Source organism: Lissotriton helveticus, chromosome 4_1, assembly GCF_964261635.1.
Source record: "Lissotriton helveticus chromosome 4_1, aLisHel1.1, whole genome shotgun sequence".
NCBI lineage: Eukaryota > Metazoa > Chordata > Amphibia > Caudata > Salamandridae > Lissotriton > Lissotriton helveticus.
Genome location: NC_136063.1, coordinates 204506564 through 204526356, shown reverse-complemented (window position 1 = coordinate 204526356; position 19793 = coordinate 204506564). Strand labels below are relative to the sequence as shown.

The following is a 19793-nucleotide window of genomic DNA, read 5'->3' as shown; positions in this document are numbered from 1 at the left end:
TTTAGAAAGCTAGTTACGCGAAAAGGCTTCAAAGTAATTTATTACTGCCTCTTAAAATACTGTGCCATCCTTATAACAAATTTGTCATTTTATTGGGAGGATCGACATTCCCCCTTATTCATCTTAGAATTAAAGCATGTTGGCCTTAGCATTTATATAACCGGGATAGACCATGTTAAAAACAATAAAAATAACGAAGAAATATGTAGACCAAGTTTATTTAATGTATGACTCTGTTTTCCGGAACCCTAGATTTCGATTGTCATTTTCACAGTGGAACGTCAGTGGCTCCCTAAAGATGGTGCCTCCAGTATCTCTTACCAAACTGTCTAATTTTCTGCTGTTTTCAAGAGAAGTAGACCACTAAGAGTCTCCGGTGAGCCGTGGGATTTAGGTAAAAGTAGGGCCCCGGTTGAGTAAGCAGAAGCACCGCCCATAATGATGAATTGGGAGAACATGCTCTGGTAGTTTCCATACAACAGTGGTGGCATACAGTATCCCAAAAGAACCATAGAACTCTTGGGTCTTTTCATTCCAGTGGAACAATTGCTCTTTTCCTAGTAGAAAAATCAAAGGATAATTGACTTCACAATAATGGGTAATGATTCAACAATTCGTGTTTTTAACCCCAGTACACGTTTCTTGCACAGTTCCCATCTTCTGCCTCTTCTTTATTAGTGCTATATTCAAACTTTATTGGTACAGATGTACCAGCATGCCTTTTCTGGCAATATGTACTTAATCTCTTCTGTGAAGCTAACCACTATGCAGCATAGACACTCCAATAGCATAACAGCAAACCCATTGAAATTCATGTCCCAGATGGTATTGGTTCTAATATCTGAAATAATAAACGTTTGTGTTTATTGTTGGGGGATACTCACATTTTTTATCGTATTGACAATCTGCATAATAAGCAAGGAATTCCAATCATCTCTCTGGCTTCATAAAGGTTTTTTTTGGTTTATCACACAGCCCAGCATCATTACCCCTCTGGTAAGCAAGAATTTAATGTAATAATGTCAACATGTTTTATGCTGAGCCTCTGCATAATATCAATATTAATATACAGTCCGAACCTGAGAACGCGAATGCATGCCTTCGCTATCCAAACACTGGGCACACATTTACATATCTATGCTTCACGAAAGATACTTTCAAATATGCCCCGTTATGATGCTTCACAGCATAAGTGAAACATTGTTGTGCATGACTTTTGGGGAATGGAGGAGCTAATAATTCGGGGTCACACAAATAAGGTGGCATCTGAACACCTTATGCAAAACTTGTAAATGCCAAAAAATAACTAGAGAACTCAAAGTGAAAAACCGGGAATACAAGTTAATGTGCGGGATGAGTGCTTAAACCGTCCTTCTTCAAAGCTCTGTTAATTTCATGTTATTTCGAAATGCCCCTAACAGTATTAATCTGCAGTTTAATTACAATTTCATTCTAATTAACCTTATCAACTCCACTTCAATACAATTAGTATAAAGTTGATTATGTAGTGAAGTGACAGTACTCATTAATGGTTTCTTCTCTTATGGAAAAAAGGAATCTGTCTTGGTCCCTCGTGCCACTGACCTTCATCTTTAAATTAAAGAGCACAGAAATTAAATTTCTGCACAACCTTTCATGATGGTTTGCAAGGTGTATATCTGATGTCGGTCTCTTTGTGTCTTTAAGATATACTACCTAAGAAAATTTCAATTGCTGAATATCTCCAGCTACTGAAGAAAGAGCAAGACGGTATAGACAACGAGGAAGAGGTGACAGAAGTGGAAATTGATGTGGACCAAGAGAACAATGACGAAGATGAGGATGAGGAAGATGATGGTGAGGGAGAGGGAGAGGAGGAGGAGGAGGAGGAGGAAGAGGATGAAGACGACGGTGAAGATGGAGAAGATACAGATACTTAGGATGGCGTTGTGTGGGGATGTTTGAAGCAGTTGTTGACCTGAGCAGCTCAAAGTAGCCTTGATGTAAACATTTTATATTTCCGAACATGAAAGCTGGTTACTACGTTTCTTAAAACCTGTGGAGATTTCTGAAGTGCAGTTTGACCAAAATGGGACCATCACCTGAACGTGTGTAATCTGGAATGTTATGTTGTATACGCATTGTTAGTCTTTGAAAAAGGAACATGCTAGCAATCCGCCCTTTTTTCTGTTCAGTAGTAGAAAAGAAGGGTTGAACCATAGTGGTAAGTAAATATGGTGGATAGCCTGCTTTTTCTAGTAGAATTATGGGAGGAGGGGGGTTTGTATTTTTTGGGAATGTATTTGTTTGAGTTCAGGTATCATATCAAAAATGCAGTTTGGTGTGATCCGTTTTCTTTAGTTATCTAGTGTGCTTATTTTGCTAAATGTACTTTAGGGAATATACTAATTGTGGGCTCATTAAATTATATTTAATATTTTAGAAGTGCATTTCAAGTGCTTTCATCTCTTAATGTTTGGGTGTTTAGATACTGTTATCGAGTGTGATATGGTGAATTAAATATACATTTTTGTATAAGAAGAAAATGCTATTTCACTGTGTGAACTATATTAAATTGCCAGAAATATCCATCACATTTTTGTTGCTGTATTGCATTTTTTTCTGTTTTGTAAATATATAGCTATATGTTTTGTAATTCCTTATGAAACCTGCAATACTGGAATAAAGTGAATTTAAGAACTAAGAATGTACTTTATCTGTGGTTGAGCTGCATAAGAGAACATTAGAGCTTATAAACAGGTAAGCAGACACGTCAAATTAAGGCTATAAATGATCACTGCTATGGCCCTGTAGAAGAACGGATAGCTGTCATTTTATAATTTGTTTAATATTGTGTCTAATTCTTTGCGACTCTTTTGAGACCCCGCTCATGCAACAACAGTGAGCTTGCTACGGGTCTTGTGAGTATTTGTATGGGAGGAACAGTAAAGACCTTTCTTTCCTCCCTGAGTCAGTGGTTGAGACGTTTAGGACATGGAATGCCCCGCGCTTCATTTGTGCTAATGATTGCAGAATGTGGACATGAATGCACATTTTTGAGACTTCTTTTTCATTGTCAGACTTTGATCTGGAGCAGGAGAATGAAAAGCTGCAAAGATGATCTAAAGAGGAATATAAAGATAGAAAAATAATGGCCAAGGGAGAAAGAAGATGTGAATAAAGAAGCACTGTCAGAGTAGAGCACAAAGGCCTATGTTGGATTGAGGACTAAACAGCCTTGGTATTCAGCAACCCCAGCATTCTGCCCCTGCGCTTATTTATTGTACTAACTAAGCACTTGGACTACTAATCCCATATACTTTTCCCTGTACACCAACAACGCTCATCTCCTCCAACCCCACCTACTGCTTTGTATATTTTGCCTTGTCATTGCTATATATCGTGTTTTTTGGGCTCTAATGCTGATGTAAATTCAAATCTATAAAAGCACAACGATGACAAATTAATTCTTAGTCTGTGCTTAAATAATAGCTGTCACTTTAAACCATGTAAAGGGGGCTTGCTAGGTTCATCAGTGGATGATGGAAAGGAGAGCTGAACATCACCTGCAGGTCTCGGATTGTGCATTCAGTCTCTCAGCTGTCGTAGCAGATGACAAAAGGTTCTGATTAGCAAAATATTCTCCCGATTCAAGTTTGTTCATTGGCGTCAGTAATATTTTAGAACACTTTTGTTTTTTAATTTGAAGGCGGCTAAACATAATACAAAAATGATTTCTCGTTATTGGATTAGCACCCATATGTTCCAACAACTGCTTCTTGAGTTTGTATTTTCTGTTGTAAAGGATCTCTGGCTACTCGCCTTTGTTTTTTTTTTTTCTTCATGTGGCAGTTCAGTGTAATTGCGGTGTCCTTTTCATGTGATTTCCCGTTTTGTTTCCCTCCAGAATGTCGTTCTTCTGGCAATAATTTGTTGGTCTGGCCAAAGAGAGCATTCATTCATTTTGTTGATCGCATAAGACAAGTCAAAGTGGGGGCCATATTATGCTGCCATGAGAACTTTCATCGGTGTGAAAAGGCAGCGTCAATTAAATCTTGTTTCCATGATGTGTACACACTGCATCAGATTCAATATAGTGACATACCCTTCTATCGGGCCCAAGTATATATTTAACAGTCAGGCAAGTACATGGTTAGTGATGGAGTTAGGTTGAAAATAATTGTTAAATTTTAATATATGTATATAGAGATACCCTAGGATTTGAAAGTTATGTCAAATCAGATGAATTATCATTTTGATCTACTTATAAGCCCTACGTAATAAAACGTAAAGTAATTGTGTAGGATTTAGTGCAACTTGAAATGGGTAATCACCAGGTGACCATGCAAAAAAAGAAAACAAACAATTGCAAATAAGTAGGCCACAATGTTTTTTACTTTTGTTTTTTTTTATTTGCAGTTGAGTTATCATATTGCATAGCACTATTAGCAATGTTATAAAAAAGCAAAAGTTACTCATTTTCAACACCAATAGCTCTAATTTTAACAAATGCAAGACCTATTTTATTGGAAATGCAGTCGGTCTCCGAGTGTTGGAGTTATTGTAATTAGAAATGCCAATGTTTTTTTACCAAGGCAGGGTGCAGTACCATATGTGGCCAAAAGAACTGGGGACCTCCTTTGGTCACACATGGTACTGCACCCTGCAGAAGATATGGTAAATCCACTTTACCTATAATGCATCACATGCAAGACAGAACCACAAGTATATTGAAATAGCTATGTGCATATATACAATTAGTACCTTTGAAATGGGACAAAATAATTATTATATTAATTCTGGATTAAGTTGTACTCTGTGTGGAGCTGATGAAGGTACATTTATAGAAGGTCTCCTATAAATGTGAGAAGTGCTAGTGAGTAAAGTAACCACTGCCAGCCTTACTTAGGACAAAGGTGTGTCCTGCTTGAAGCCCTAAAAGAAAATAGTGATTTGAGGGTGTAATTAAAACCTTGGGAGTAACAACACATGTAACATGGGGTGTCCTTGTCCTCATGGGAGGTTACAAGGAGAGACAAGGCAGTACTAAGGAGGACTACTATTGACCAATGAAAAGCCACCATTTACAAAGGACAGCAGTCAATTAAAAAAAATGTGGGCAAAGTTTTATGCCCGTATCCTGAGAGACAGCGCAACCTTCCATGGTTTGATGGTAGGAGATCTAAAACTCTAAGAAAAGAAAACATTATTGTGGGATCAAATGATAGCCTGGCAAGCATCAACTGGGTTAGGTATTGTGGGACATATTTATTAACGGTTTGCAATATATTTTTTTGAGGGGTGGGATTTAATTTCCAGCACAAAACAGTTGCCTAACTGTAACTCCAGGTAGCACTGCGCTGCTTTGCATTATTTTCCATAAAGATAGCGTTTCATGGGTGGTACATGGGCATTGCCATGCAACCACCCATGGTTTTTGATGCATGGCTTTTTGTCAAACAGTAGCCCCTCTTTGAGCTAGGTGTTAAAAAGAACTGTACAGCACACCTCCAGAACGGGAAACGTTTTATGTTTGTAGAGTGTACCCTCCCAGTGCAAACCTATACTAGACATCACACAGACACCTTTGCAGAGCTTGTGGCTCCAGTAATCGTGATTGTGCACAAACGGTAGAAAAAGGATCAGGTGTGCCCTATTTTAGTAGATCTAGTTCTGTCCTTCTCTCGCAACCCAGTGCAGTAACTTTGGTTGCTGCACTCTATCTCATGACAGCTTAATAAATCTGCCTCATAGAGTATCTTTTTAGGTCTCGCCTGATCCAGCGCATACACTGGTCTGGCTGAGACATTTAGTAGGTGAGTTTTCAAGTGCTACTGGCGTGGGGGGCGCTAGGTGGCACACGGGTGGAATGGCCGCCATGGAGTGAGGCTCCCACAGACCGACTGTTAATATCCGGCATTTATCCTTCCACTCGAACACATTTTGAATGCAAAAGTGTGGTATGACATCCTGAAACTCTGGGCATCGCGGCGGTACCGGAATATTGCTGAGCACAGGTGATCGGAGCAGCTGCAGAGAGAGCACGGTATGCGCCGGGAGAGGCGCTGGCTGCCTTTGGAGCAGGCAGGGGGAGTGGCTGTCTACGCAAGCTCCTGGCTCACCACGAGGTGACTAGGCCAGGACGGGGCCGCATTGGAGAGTCCCTGAGGTGACGAGAGGTGGTTGCTGTATGCTGGTTAGCGCCCGAGGCGTCTCTGATGAGCGACAAATGAGGTGCGGTAAGGAGAAAATCGGCTGTGCTGTGCCGATGGTGTCCTGACCTGCCAGCTTGCTAGCGGAGGGAGCATAATCAGCGGCCGAGCTAAGCGGCCATATTGACAGCTAGTGACTCGGACCTGGCGCTGCTAGTATCCTATTCAGCGCGCCATCTACTACCGCCGTAATTCCCCATTACTGACCCCGGGGGCAGATCGGTGCAATCCTGATTCCCTGCTTTGCAGTCTGCCTCGGAGGGAATCGGCGGGGTGAACGCACTGCGGGGGCGCGAGAGAGGAGCAGCTGTCCATAGCGCTTAAGCCCGAAGAAGGTGCCTTGTGCTTTGCGATCTGTGGTGCATTGTGCTGAAGGATTACACAGGTGTGGGGGCTGGCAGCTGATAATCCACAGCTCCGTGGGGATAGAAGATTTATCCAAAGCCCTGCCACAGTTACCGTGAGGAATGCTGAAGGGGGAAATGCTTAAATGGTGGAACCATTTAAGCATGGCCTAGGGACTGCCATTGCACACAATACTCAGCGGTCTGGCAAAGTAGACGCTCTGCAGGGGGTGCGGACGTGGCCCTCGCTCCAGTTTGAAGGGGGCAACTATTGACTGGCGCTTCTGTGTACACCCCATTGGAGCACTGTAAACGGGTGTGGGGGCTTTAAGATACCAGCCAGAAACATAGTGAGGTGAGGAACCTGGTATATTGACCTGCCGCAGCTGTCACGAGTAGTATTGGAGGAGGGGAGTGGCATCACCTACAAGCTCTTCCAAGGGGGCAGTGCAGTGCAAATACAATGAGGCGCTGAGGAGACAGCAGACTAAGGTCTATATTCGCCTATCTGCGGTGGAGTGGCTGGTTGCAGTAGCTAACTTATACAGGTACGCTGGGAAGCAGATTGTACTTGACCGGGTATACCTGAATCTCGTTCGCCCTCTGCTTGCTGCATTGCAGTGGGTTATACCAGGCGACTCGGTGGGGTTCACTAGTGACGCCAAAGCTGCATCGTCGAGAGGGAAGAGATCTGTTAGTGCCAGGCACAGGAGCTACAATGGGGAGGCCAGAAGCCCACCAACCGCGCCTAACTTTTGAAAGCTCGAAAAAAAACGCCAAGCACCAAAATGTGGAGGAGGACCCTGAAGCTAGTGCCCCTCAGCAAGAACCTCAACAGGGATCTGGGGACGACCTCAAATCGCTCCTAAACTAAGTCCGACAAGGCTTTGCAAATATGGCTGATAATATCGACACAGTCTCCACGTAGATGGACGCCATTGTCCGGACAATAGAAGGACATGAGACATGACTTAAAGAAGCGGAGCAACATGTGTCAGATTTGGAGGACCCCACCGTTAAATTGAAAAAGGCGACCGCACAAATGGACAAGTTGCTCAAAGTTATCGCGGCAAAGAGCGAGGACATTGAAGCTCGCAGCCGGCGGAATAACATACGGATTTTAGGAGTGCCGGAGAGTACAACGAAATACTGGCATGATTGGGATGCTTCAGTGGGAGGTAGGGGGGACAGTTTGAATGTCACAGTGGGAGGAATACACGGTTTTCTTTTCTTGGAGAGCTATGGTCACAATTGCAGGTATTGCAATGTAACTCCTTATGTTAGATAGATCTGATGGGGGCAGTTGGCTCTGACACAGGAGGATAGTAACAACACAAGGGTAATTTCTTGGAATATCCGGGGCCTTGGAGACTCGAGGAAAAGGCGACAAGTACTGGCCTATTCAGATAGGCAACGCATTCAGGTGGCTCTTTTGCAGGAAACACACATAGTGCTGAGTGCCACTATAGCCTTTGCAAGTCGATGGGCGAGCTGCCGTTTTTTTTCCTCCTATTTATATGCCCGGGGTACGGCTATACTTTTCAGTAAATACACAAAATTTGAGAAAATAGGGGTTCTGGAGGATCCACAAGGGCGGTACATCATATTATGGGGACGTCTGGGTGGTGACACTGTTACAATATTGAATTGTTATGGTCCCAACACTGACTGCCCAGATTTTTTCACGAACCTCGGGCAAAATTTTGTTGGCAGGTTCGACTCACATAATCTGGGGGGGTTGACTTTAATGTTGCGTTACACCCGCACGCAGATAGATCCAATGCGGGTCCACAGCATTACAGGAGGGCACAGGATGTTATGCAGGGAATCCTAGCGGAGGGCGGGCTAATAGATAGTTGGAGGCACATACATCCCTTACAGCGTGAGGGCACACATTTTACATCCTACAAGGGTACCTTGGCGCCCATAGATTATTGCTTGCTAACTAGAGAGCTATGTCCAACTATTGTAAGTGCTGTACATCTTGCTCGGACATTTTCGGACCATTGCCCAGTTATGGCCTCCCGCTCACTTCCAGGATATGGTAGACCTTGGCCGTGCTGGCGGTTGCAACCTGTGGCTCTTCTGGATCTGGTTTTCCGCACAGAGCTAGGGAAGGACATTAAAAACGTCTTTGTCCGCAACAAAGGCTCTGTGGATAGTGTTGAGGTAATATGGGAGGCGTTGAAAGTTACGGTTCGCGGGTTCTGTATGTGTAGGAGTTTGTGGGTACTGAGGGATTTACAAAATAAGCTACGTAAGCTGGATCGAGAGTTGAAAGACATGGAGAGGCGCTTGGCAAGGGGGAGGAGGGGCAAGTACTTAAGGATTTTCGCAAAACACTGACTGAATACGAAGAAACTGCGCATAGAGAGGCGAAATTTCGGGGCAAGTACTGGACAGCGCGCAGATATGGGGAGGGGGAAAGGCCAGGAAAGGTGCTGGCTACACTGACCCCTCGGTGTAATGCGCATGTTATAGAAATACAAGGGATGGGGGGGCAAACGCATAGAGACTCGAAGAGCATTCTGGAGGCATTCACTACACATTACTCTGCATTGTATGCGTCTCAAAGGCGGGGCACTGTAGAGCTGGAAAGGTTTCTGGGTGAGGTGGCGCTCAGGGACACGCAGCGGAAGTTTTTAAGCATCCCATTTGAACTTGACAAAATCAGGGAGGCTATTATGCAGCTCCTGAATGTGAAAGCGCCGGGGTCAGACGGCCTTCCGGCTGAGTTCTATAAGGCCTATATAGACATCATGGCTCCAGTGCTTAAGGAGGTGTATGAGGAGTCATTGGAAGTGGGTACGCTACTGCCCTCAATGAGAGAGGCGATAGTCACATCATTGCTAAAACCTGGAAAGCCACCTGAGTCTTGTGATTCCTATAGGCCGTTATCCCTAATGAATTGCGAAAATTCTGGCGAAAGTTTTAGCCAATAGACTGTCTCTGTTGCTCGATAAGCTTGTATTGCCTGACCAGTCGGGCTTTGTGACTGGTAGGGCCACATCGCATAATCTTCGGACCCTCTTCTCACTTATCCAGAATGTTGCGCCCGACTTCCCGCTCACCACAGTCTTTTTAGAGGCCACTAAGGCGTTTGACTCGGTAGAGTGGAACTATTTGTTTGGGGTGATGCGGCATATGGGCTTCCCTACAATATTCATGTCCTGGATCGAGCTGCTGTATCGCCTACCCACGGCCTAGGTGTTAATAAATGGTTACCTAAACCGACCACTCGTAATTTCTAGGGGCACCCGCAGGGTTGCCCGTTGTCCAGTCTCCTTTTTGCCCTTGCAGTGGAGCCCTTGGCTTGCCGACTTAGACAGCTGCATCAGGAAAAGGCGTTTTGCTGCTGCTTGCAACCACTATTGGTGTCGATGTACGCTGACGATATTACGCTTTATGTCAGAGACCCACAACTAAATATTAATACAATTTTACTTGACTTTGTGAGGTTTGGGTATTTGTCTGGTATGGCATCAATTGGAGGAAATCCCAGATCTTTCCGCTTACGTCGGTGGTCTCCAAGTTCCCGCTGGACTTCCCAATAGAGTGGTGTGAGTCAGAATTGCAGTACCTGGGTATACAAATCACAACTGATCGAGAGGAAACCCTACGTGCAAACTACGACACAGCCAGCGAATGTAACGCAATGGATTTTGTTGCCTCTTTCCCTAACGGGTAGAGCCTCACTAATAAAAATGGTTGTTCTGCCTCAGTTCCTTTACTTGTTCCTTAATATTCCCTATGCCCCGGGGAGATTTTTTGTAAAACATTGCGCACTGAGTTGCTCAGATTATTGTGGGGGGGAGACAGGCGAGGCTTAAGTGGTCAATATTGACGAAGCCATATGAGCAGGGAGGCTTCGATGTCCCTGATTTTGAATTATACTATTTGAGTGCGCAGGCACACTTCACATACTATTGGATAAAGCCATCTCATTATATGCCGCAAATAGCTGTGGCGGATTGGCTTGCTGAGCCTATACCGCTAACTGGTGCGATACATGGTCCTGTTAATACACGGGCGACATCCCCTACCACAGTCTCGTGTACGGTGACTGCCTGGCACCAGATCAGGGAAGTTATTGATCTACCTATTCTTTATTCGTCGTGTCTTCCGCTCTCGTATCGCCCGGATCTCTCATTTCTACAGGAGAAGGGATTTCAGGGACTGTGCAAGCGTGCTAAAATTACTACCTGGGGAGATCTCTTTCATGATGGGCACTTCCGATCTCTAGAGCACCTTCTTCAGGGACTGCCATCAACACCTCTAGATGTCTTTTTATATGTACTGCTTAGACCGGGGATGCGGTCTATACTCTCCGATTTCCCCTGTGAGCCGATGAACCTTCTCCCACTTCACCAGATGCTAGGGTAGGCTGATGGGAAGCATCTGGTGTCAGGATTATATAAAAGCATCCGAGAGAATAGACAATGGCTGCATGATGGATCCCGGGAGCGCTGGGGGGAGGAGTTGGGGTGGGAGTTTACTGATGTGCAGTGGCAGTACTGTTGTAGACAAGCGGCACAGATTTCTGCTAGCAGTCGCTTGCGTGTTATACATTACAAATATCTTCATAGATTGTATTATATGCCGGTGAAGAAACTTAGGTTTAAGTTGGCTGCCACAGACAGGTGTGATAGATGTAAGCAATCAGGGCGGGATTTCTTCACCTGGCATGGGAGTACCCGGCTATACGGGACTTTTGGGAGCAGGTACTGTTGGCGCTGGATAGCATGACGGGCACTGGTCTGGAGAGGGATCGGTTGCTCGCCCTGTTTGGGCATACAGCGCAGATCGCTGCTTCCCACAGGAAGTTAGTTGCTCTGTTTCTGCTTCTGGCTAAGCGTAGAGTGGCATGCAGGTGGGGAAGGGGCAGAGCCCCAAAGTTCAAGGAGTGGATTGCTGACCTACTCTACTGTCAGGAACAATATACCATATATGCGGAGTTGCTACCACCCACCTCTAGGCCATAGATATATGGGGGCATCTCCAGGAATATATCTTCTCACACGGGGATACAGAGCCTACTGATGAGTCTTTTATTGTCATGTAAACAAACCTGTCGATACAACCAGATAGACATTGTGCTTTAGAAAATGTGTACCACTTTATTCGCTATTGCTTTGTATGTATTGCTACACTCATGTAGTGATTACTTTGTGGTTTGTGTATTACCCTGACAAGGAATGCTGAATGACTGATGTCAAGTTAGGTGACCATGGAATGGGCGGGTTAATGAGATGCTGTGCTTATTCACTGTGACCATTGTTATTTACTGTGCGATGTTCTTTGAAAACTACAAATAAAGTTTTTAAAAAAATGCTACTGACGTGCCACACGCTTGCGTTTACGCACGCAACCGCCATCTGTCTCCTCTGTCATGGGTCATTAAGTTGCTTGTTTTTATTTCCCGTGCTTTCCCCTCTGCCTCCGTCCGATCACTTTCACTTTCATTTGAATCCAAATGTAAATTACCATGGTGTGCAAACTTTTTCGAGTTGCATCAAAATAGTCTTATTATTATTAGTCTTATGAATAAACTTATTGGTCTCAAACTTTGTAGTCTCTTCCGTGCATGACCACGTATTTACTCTGCTCGTCAATGCCTACCAACTATACAAATTGGTATCGGACCTAATTTAATTGCTCCCAACATGCAACTTGCATGGATTACAGCATGCGCACACACACAACCACACAAAACCACACCCACACACACAACCACAAAACCACACACACGCCCAGCCACACACACAACCACACACACGACCACAACCATGCCCCTACCACACACACAACCACATACACACAACCATGCGCATACAATCACACACGACCACACACAACTATACACACCACCACACACAACCACACACACACACCACCACACACACACAACCACACGCACACAACCACAACCACCACACACACACACACACACACACACCACACCACACACACACCCACAACCCCAACCCCACACACAACCACAACAAAAGGTTTTAAGAAAAATTGACTCTTAAAAATTCTGATTCCACCAGAATCCGACTCCTCCACAACACCTTTTTTCTGGCTGTCAGATGTGAAAAGGAGACCAATATGGCCCCCATTTTTACTATTCTGATCCTCGGTTCAATTGTGGGGTGCTTTTTTAACTTTTCTCTAGTTCATTGCAAATCTTACCGTTATTAATTCAAATTGTGTTAGCTTTGGCTTATTTGCAATGCAAACTTTATCTCTATAAGTTGCTGTAACAAGCTGCAAGTCCGCTACGGAAGTCTATTCATTTGCTAATTATTTTCCACATAAGGTTGCAAGACCATGAAGCGTAGTAGTCAGGATTTTGAATAGTTTCTTGTTTTAAGATGTTACTCTCTCCTGCGCACCCCACTCCTGTACTAAGGTTACAAGTGACGTGGCACCTGCCTTTCAGAGGTTCGTGCATCTACCCAAGTCTGGCCTGGCACACACCGGGTGATGATCTCCGCACCTCCTTCTAGACCCCAGCTCACTACTGTTTGCAGTCTGTCACTCACCCCTCACCTACCTGGCACTCACCCTTCACCCACCTGGCACTCACCCTTCACCCCTCAGGCCTGGCAGTCACTCCTCGCACCTGGCATCCACCCTTCTTCCTCTCTGGCACTCAGCATTGACTCTGCATGACACTCAACTGTCCCCTCCCTGACACTCACCCATGTCCCTCCTGGCATTCACTACTCGCCCCCTTGGCACTCACCCTTCACCTCCATGGCACGAGCCCTTCATCCCCCTGGCCTGGCAGCTACCCTTCACCCCTTGCACACCCCCTTCCCCTCCCTGGCACTCACCCTTGACCCTCCTAACTCTTATGTCTCACCTGCATGGCACTCACCCTTCATCCCCCTGACCTGGCACTCAACCTTCACCTCTGTGGCACTAGCCCTTCACCCCCCTGGCCTGGCAGCTACCCCTCACCCCTGGCACTCATACTTCCCCCTTCTCTGCACTCACCCTTGACCCTCCTGACTTTTGCGTCTCATCTCCCTGGCACTCACTCCTCACCGGCACTCACCCTTCACCCCATAGCCTGACAGTCACCCTTGTCCCTCTTGGCATTCACTCCTCACCTCCCTGTCACTCACCCTTGACCCTCCTGGCACTAGCCCGGTTTCCCCCAAGAACAAAAAATAACAAACATTGGCATAGCCAATAGGTCTCGCCTTTGGGACCTTATAAGTGTTTAGCTACGCAACAGTTGATGTTGTTGCACCAAGGATATTGTGCTGCATAACTAAATACGTAGAAGGTCCCAAAAGCGAGACCTATTGGCTATTCCGATGCTTGTTCTAACCTGTATTGGATCCAGGAGGACATTTTTAGCAGCGTGAGCTCTATTACCAGACAAATAATGGGGTGCCAGATCTTTGGCACTGGCGTCGTCCTGAGTGTGGTGTTGGGCCTCAGGCCCACATCACTGAAATAATGGACACAGATACCGGTGAATATATGGTAGTAACTGGCCTCGAGCGCGTGCGCTCGGCCCCCTTTATTGACCGGGTCACCTGACTCGTGACGCCGGTGTAGGGGGGGGGGTGTATAGTGTGGGCTGTACGTCAAGAAAGACTAGAACGTGTCCAGCAGGACACTACATTCCTCCCAAACTTTAATAAAAATTGAAAAGAACAAAGTCCGAACCTGCGGGAGGAAATAGACATATAATATACTATTGTCACAATTTTACAAAAGTCTCTTCAGCTTCTTGACGGATGACGGCGGTGGAAACTTGCAGCTGGAACTACTAGTTCACATGGGCACGACGTCCTGGTGCTCGGTAGATGTACCCTTCTGGACTTTAAGACGCGCTCTCGTGGTGACGACAAACAGATGACAAAGATGGTAGATCTGATGGATGTTGTTCTCTACCAGTCCGTCTGGTTTTTTCACTGGTGGCAGCGGGGCTTTACTTTGCAAAGGAGCGAGTAGTTGAAAGACATCTTTCTCACTAGGACGCCCCTCTCGTGGGTGTTCTCCTGCCACGAGATATCCCGGAGGCCCTCTTCATCAGGTTTCCACTGGGCCGGGCATTCTCCGCAGCGTTGCTCCAACTCCACAGTCTGCGTGTGAATGGAGGAGACGATGAGAGTACTACCTCAAAGTCCGTAGCTCCACCTGGAGGGTGGTTGTTGACTCCTGCCTTTGTGCACAAGTTCCTCTTCTTCCTGGGACGTGCAGGATGGACGGCGGTGGATCCCTCTCTCTTGTCGGGACCCTCTGCCACAGGTGTCCCTGAGGCCTTTGCCCCTTGGATATCCATGGGCTGGTGTGGAGTGGTCAGTTCTCCCTCTGCCGGACGTCTGAGCGCTCTCCCCATCCAGACTTCCGCTCAATCCCAAAGGTGGGTGTTGACAATAGTCCAGCCTGTTCATTCCTGCATCCGACAGGTTGTCAGAGGACTTGTAAGTAGATGCCTGTTCTTCTTCTAGTGCTACCGATGTTCCCCTGGACTTGTAAGTCCTTGTATTCGATGTTGTGGCGCGTGTCACCTCTTCTGGTGCGTGTTGGCTTGCCACACCTCTTCACATCTTCCAGGACGTTGTTGTTTCTGGTGGCGCCATGCCCTTCGATTGCTTTCTTCCTCGCGACGCGGTCCGGTCATCTTGCTGCTCATGTCCTCCTGACCAGGCTTCTCCGAGCGGCATGCACTCCGCCCGTTTCCCTCTGGTCTTGTCCTAGCTCTAGGACACTGTCTTCTTTTCACTCTGTGACTGGACCAGTCGCCGCGACCTTCTTCTGTTAATAGTTTTACTTCTGGTTCTTGATGATGTCGAAGTTCGTTGGTCCATGTTCACGGACCACGTCTTATTTGAACTTCTCGGACCTCTTGCCAGTCCCCTCTGCCGATCTCTGGCAGTGGTGGTGTTTGGCGCAGGTGCTGATGGCTGGGGTGATGGTGGTTGCCAGCCATGTAGTGACTCAGGATGACAGGTGTTGGTGACTTGCTGGGAGTGTTGGATGTCCGGAGAGACTTGCCAGCCATGTGCCTCCGCCTTGCTGAGGTGGAGTGTCTGTGGCGGCTTGACACGTAGAGTGCGGGGATCCTCTCTTGCCTGTTGTGGGGCCACTGCCGACTCCATCTTGAGGCGGTGTGAGGTTGGGCACTCAGTGCTGATCTTCACCTGTGGCATCTGCGGACAGGAGCAGGGATGCGCTTGACTTAGACTGCCGACGCTCAGGGACGGTGGGTCGCCTGGGGAAGCGTTAGGATGAGACGCGGTTGGCGTATGCTGCGGCTTACGTTGGTTCATCCGTGAAGCTGTACCCAGGGACGTCGGTTCGCCTTGGTAGCTGTCTGGTGTGTCAGGGTGTGCTTCTTGGCTGGCTGTGAGTCCTCTGTCTTCTCCCTTTGTTGGCTTGTTCAGCCCACCCGTGCTCATCCGGTCTTCGGGGTGACAGGGCTGTCACTCCTCTTCATTTCTTCGAGGGCGTTGCGTTTGGACCCCGAGGCGGCGCTGTCATGGCGCCGGCTTCTGAATTTGCTCTAGCATGCTTGTCTGGACTAGTCACTTGGTGAGGTGCTCCTTGCTTGCTGGGCGACGTGACGTCCTGTCTTGTGTCGCTGTTCATTGGAGCGCATGGTGCTGTGGCGGCCTGCCACGTGGGGTGTGCGACTCCTCTCTTGCCAATCTTGGGTCGCAGCCGACTCCGTCTTGAGGCAGTGTGAGGGAGGACACCGTGTGTGGTCTTCGGCCTACTGCGGGGCTTCGCTGGGGCGGTGGAGACGTGGGTGCTCTCCTACCTGCATTCAGCAGTGCTTCTTTGTGGAGAGGTCTCCTTCTTGGACGCTTTCTCCTGGCACTTGGGGTGCCTGTGGTGTGTTTGGTGGTTGTGCCTATTCACCAGTAGCAGTGGGTAATGCGACCTCTACACTGGTGGTGGCGTTGGGCAGCCACGTGTGGCGTGTGCTCCGCACCAGACTTTTTTGTGCTTGTAGTAGGGTAGTTACCTTGAGGTGTTGCTGTCTGGCTGCTCGTCTACTCTTACTGGTGGGGCTTGTATCGCCGTGTTCTTGCTTGAGGTAGTCATGTATCAACAACAGGAGCAACAACCCGTCAACCGTGTTGGGATTGGGGTATAGTATAATAGAAACATATGATATCTCAACTGGTATTATTCGAAGGCAATTAGTAAGGATATGAGTTCAACATTATCAACAAGGAGACTCTATATGATTGTAGCATGTGCTCAGGGCATCATTTATATAAAAACATTTTAGAAAATACAAGGAAGAGCATTTAGCAGTTATTACAGCGCTGCAGTATACAAATAATAAAGTTGAAAACAACCCAAGATTGCACGTGGTGCTCAAGGTGTGCGAGTGAAAACCAAAGTAGCGACGCATGTGACAATGTGGACAGCGTGGGCGGCGCAAAGTGACTGGTGAAAAAATATACAGTGAATCATTTGGTACAAAATAGTTCCAGGTAACTTCAGGAGGTTGTATCTTATTTTGGTTATATGTAATGTTCGTGAACCACTTCGTATATCGCGCCTATGATCGCGCTGGATGGTCGACGGCGTTTCGATCCACAGAAATCAGGATCTTCATCAGGACTGGGTCGAGGGCAGTGCAGGAGCACTGGTGTGGGATCCGCTGATGAGGGGGAGCAGGGTCCGTGGAATTAATGAGCGTCAGGGCTATCGGATAAGTCACGTAGTAGGTGGGGGCCTGAGGAGGAGGAAATCCATGTGATCGATCCGTCAATGATCGGAGGGGAGAGACTGGATCGGTTTGTCGAGCAGCTTCACTGGAGTTCGAGTGGTAGCTGGCGTTTCCTAGAGGTAGAGTCAGGCAGCCACCGGTGGTGCGCGCTTGGCTCTAGTTTTCCCTGTGCCTCAAGGTGTGGCCGCTACCTGGAGACTTTGCTGTCTTTAAGAGTGTTCTTGGTGCTGTCATTTGCAGCGTGCAGAGGGCCGCTCTCTGGGCATTCCTCTCTGAGGGCACGTCTTGTTGCTCCTGGCGCAGTCTGTCTCAGCAACTGGGTTTGAGTAGGCAGTCCTTCTCCTAGTGGCGGTGTGCACTCTTGGACCTGGTGATTTTTTTTTATTTATAGCAGGGTCTTGCGGTGCTTCAGGAACCACTGTGTTGCCTGTCTGCGTTGAGAGAGGAGGTTTGGCGTACTCTTTGGTGACCAAGGTATGGTTGCACAAGGCTGTTAAAAATATGGCCATTGATTTGTAGACTTGTGCTGTGGTACCCTTAGTCTTCAGATGGCACTGCAGCCATAGTCCTCAATGTTGTGCCTTTGACTGTTGGTCGCTTTGGGCAGCCAGCTTGCGTAATTGTTCTTCAGGACATGAGCCTGGATCTGGGGAGAATAGGTTGTGAGGGCAGGCTGGCGATTTGTTCAGGCCAGGCAGTATGTCTGCTTCTCACAGCATTGCTTCTGGGAGGCCATCCGGTGGCGCTGTGGTCGTTTCTCGGCAGTCACGGCAGTCCTAACTCCTGCTGGTGGCCTTGGGGGTGGCTGAACACGCCGGTGCAGAGCCATGCGACACCAGGACAACTCGTCCTTCTTTCAGGATGTTGGACGCACCTGATGACTTCCGGTGGGCAAATGCAGTAACTTTGCATGGAAGCAATGCGGCAGTCTCCCCCACGCTGCAGCCTTACTTTGCAGGGGGTGCGCGTCCGCTGTTACTGCGTCAGGGAGAATTGACTTCCCCTCCAGTGCTCATGGGGCAGTGGCTATGTAGCACGCGCAGCTTCTACGCTGGGTAGGTTCAGTCCTACCTCCGGTGATCACTGGACTTCCCTTGCTGCCGGGAGTGCTGAGCAGGCAGGTGCTAGGTGGCGCTGTGGTCCGTTTGCCGCAGGCTTTCCGTTGTGTGGTGCAGGTACCTGGAGACGTGAGCACTGGCCTGCGGTAGCGCTCTTATCAGGGGCGCGGGAGGGCTCTACAATCTCAGGCCTACCTGCTGCGAGGATGCATCGGGCTGGATCGTCTGCAGGGCCTCCTCTCTTGCCTTCACGCGGTGCTTGACGTCTTCCCTTTCAATAGGCAATGTCCGGAACGAGCACAGGCTAGGCACTTTCTCCCGCTGTCCCCAGGGCCGCTGCACGATGTGTGCCCTCGTAACTCTATTGCGGGCGCTACCGGGGACAGGCGCGGCCTCGCAGGTTAGTCGGTGCTGGCTCCCTTTCTTCGCCGCAGGGAGGGTGTTGTCAGGCGGGGGCGCCGCTGGCTTTGTCGTGCTGGGAGGCAGTAGGAGCGCTGGAGGCACCGGTGCCGGCACACACCTCGTGGTGCGCTTCAGACCTGGTGAGGTGCTGGGTCCTGGTCTGCTCGCTGCCCTGTGGGGGTCATCTGGATGCCCCTTACATGCGATGGAGTCCTCCTGGATTTACCCGCGGCAGCCGATGCTTCTGGCCGGAGTTAGAGTCCGATCGGTGCAGCCTCCATTCTTGTTTTCGCCGTGACGGCCTTAGTGCTGGATGGCAGGGCGATGCAGGCAGTGCTCGTCTAACCTTTTGGAGCCGGCATTCAGTGTTTCCCTGCATCCGCCAATAGCGCTAGTTGCCGTGTGTTCTGTCCAGGGCAGACGACAGTGCCCATGTCGTCGCAGTCACCCTCCACAAACACGCGAGGGGCAGACCCGCCTCGTCGCCAATGTGGTGTTGGGCCTCAGGCCCACATCACCGAAATAATGGACACAGACACCGGTGAATATATGGTAGTAACTGGCCTCGAGCACGTGTGCTCGGCCCCCTTTATTGACCGGGTCACCTGACTCGTGATGCCGGTGGTGGGTGGGTGGGTGTATAGTGTGGGCTGTACTTCAAGAAAGACTAGAATGTGTCCAGCAGGACACTACACTGAGAATTGCCGTAGTATGTTCTGCTACGTGCAGGGGCATAACACAGGCCCCTGCAGCCCCTGCAGTGCGGGTGGTCCGAGCAGCAGGGGACCCCCTCAGCATAGTAATCTGTAGCTGCTCGGAGTTCCTGCATGTCGGTGCTTAATTTGTGCCTGTGGTTTCCGGTGCTAAGCAGCACCAGCACTTCATTTTCAGGGCCGGCTCTACACTCGATATTGGCTGCTCATTAAATTCACTCTGGTTTCCCGGGGAAGAGCTGATCTAGCATGCGATTGTGTGTAAACTATTACAACTTGGACGCTGCAGCAGCTCGCCTTTTGAGGCAGACACTCAGAAACTGCCAGGGTCCCTGCCTCGTTGTAAATTACAGGTTACTCCAATCAAGCGCTAT

General features: G+C 48.0%; 1 protein-coding gene across 1 annotated transcript in view; it reads left to right on the top strand.

The window, feature by feature from the left end:
* CHRAC1 (chromatin accessibility complex subunit 1) overlaps positions 1–2573 on the top strand; it is a 122361-nt gene extending 119788 nt beyond the window's left edge. Inside the window, exon 3 of the mRNA XM_078686703.1 lies at positions 1687–2573. Coding sequence (XP_078542829.1) covers positions 1687–1919 — 233 coding nt within the window. The 3' untranslated portion in view covers positions 1920–2573. The remainder of the gene's footprint in view (positions 1–1686) is intronic.
* The last annotated feature ends 17220 nt before the right edge of the window (positions 2574–19793 follow it).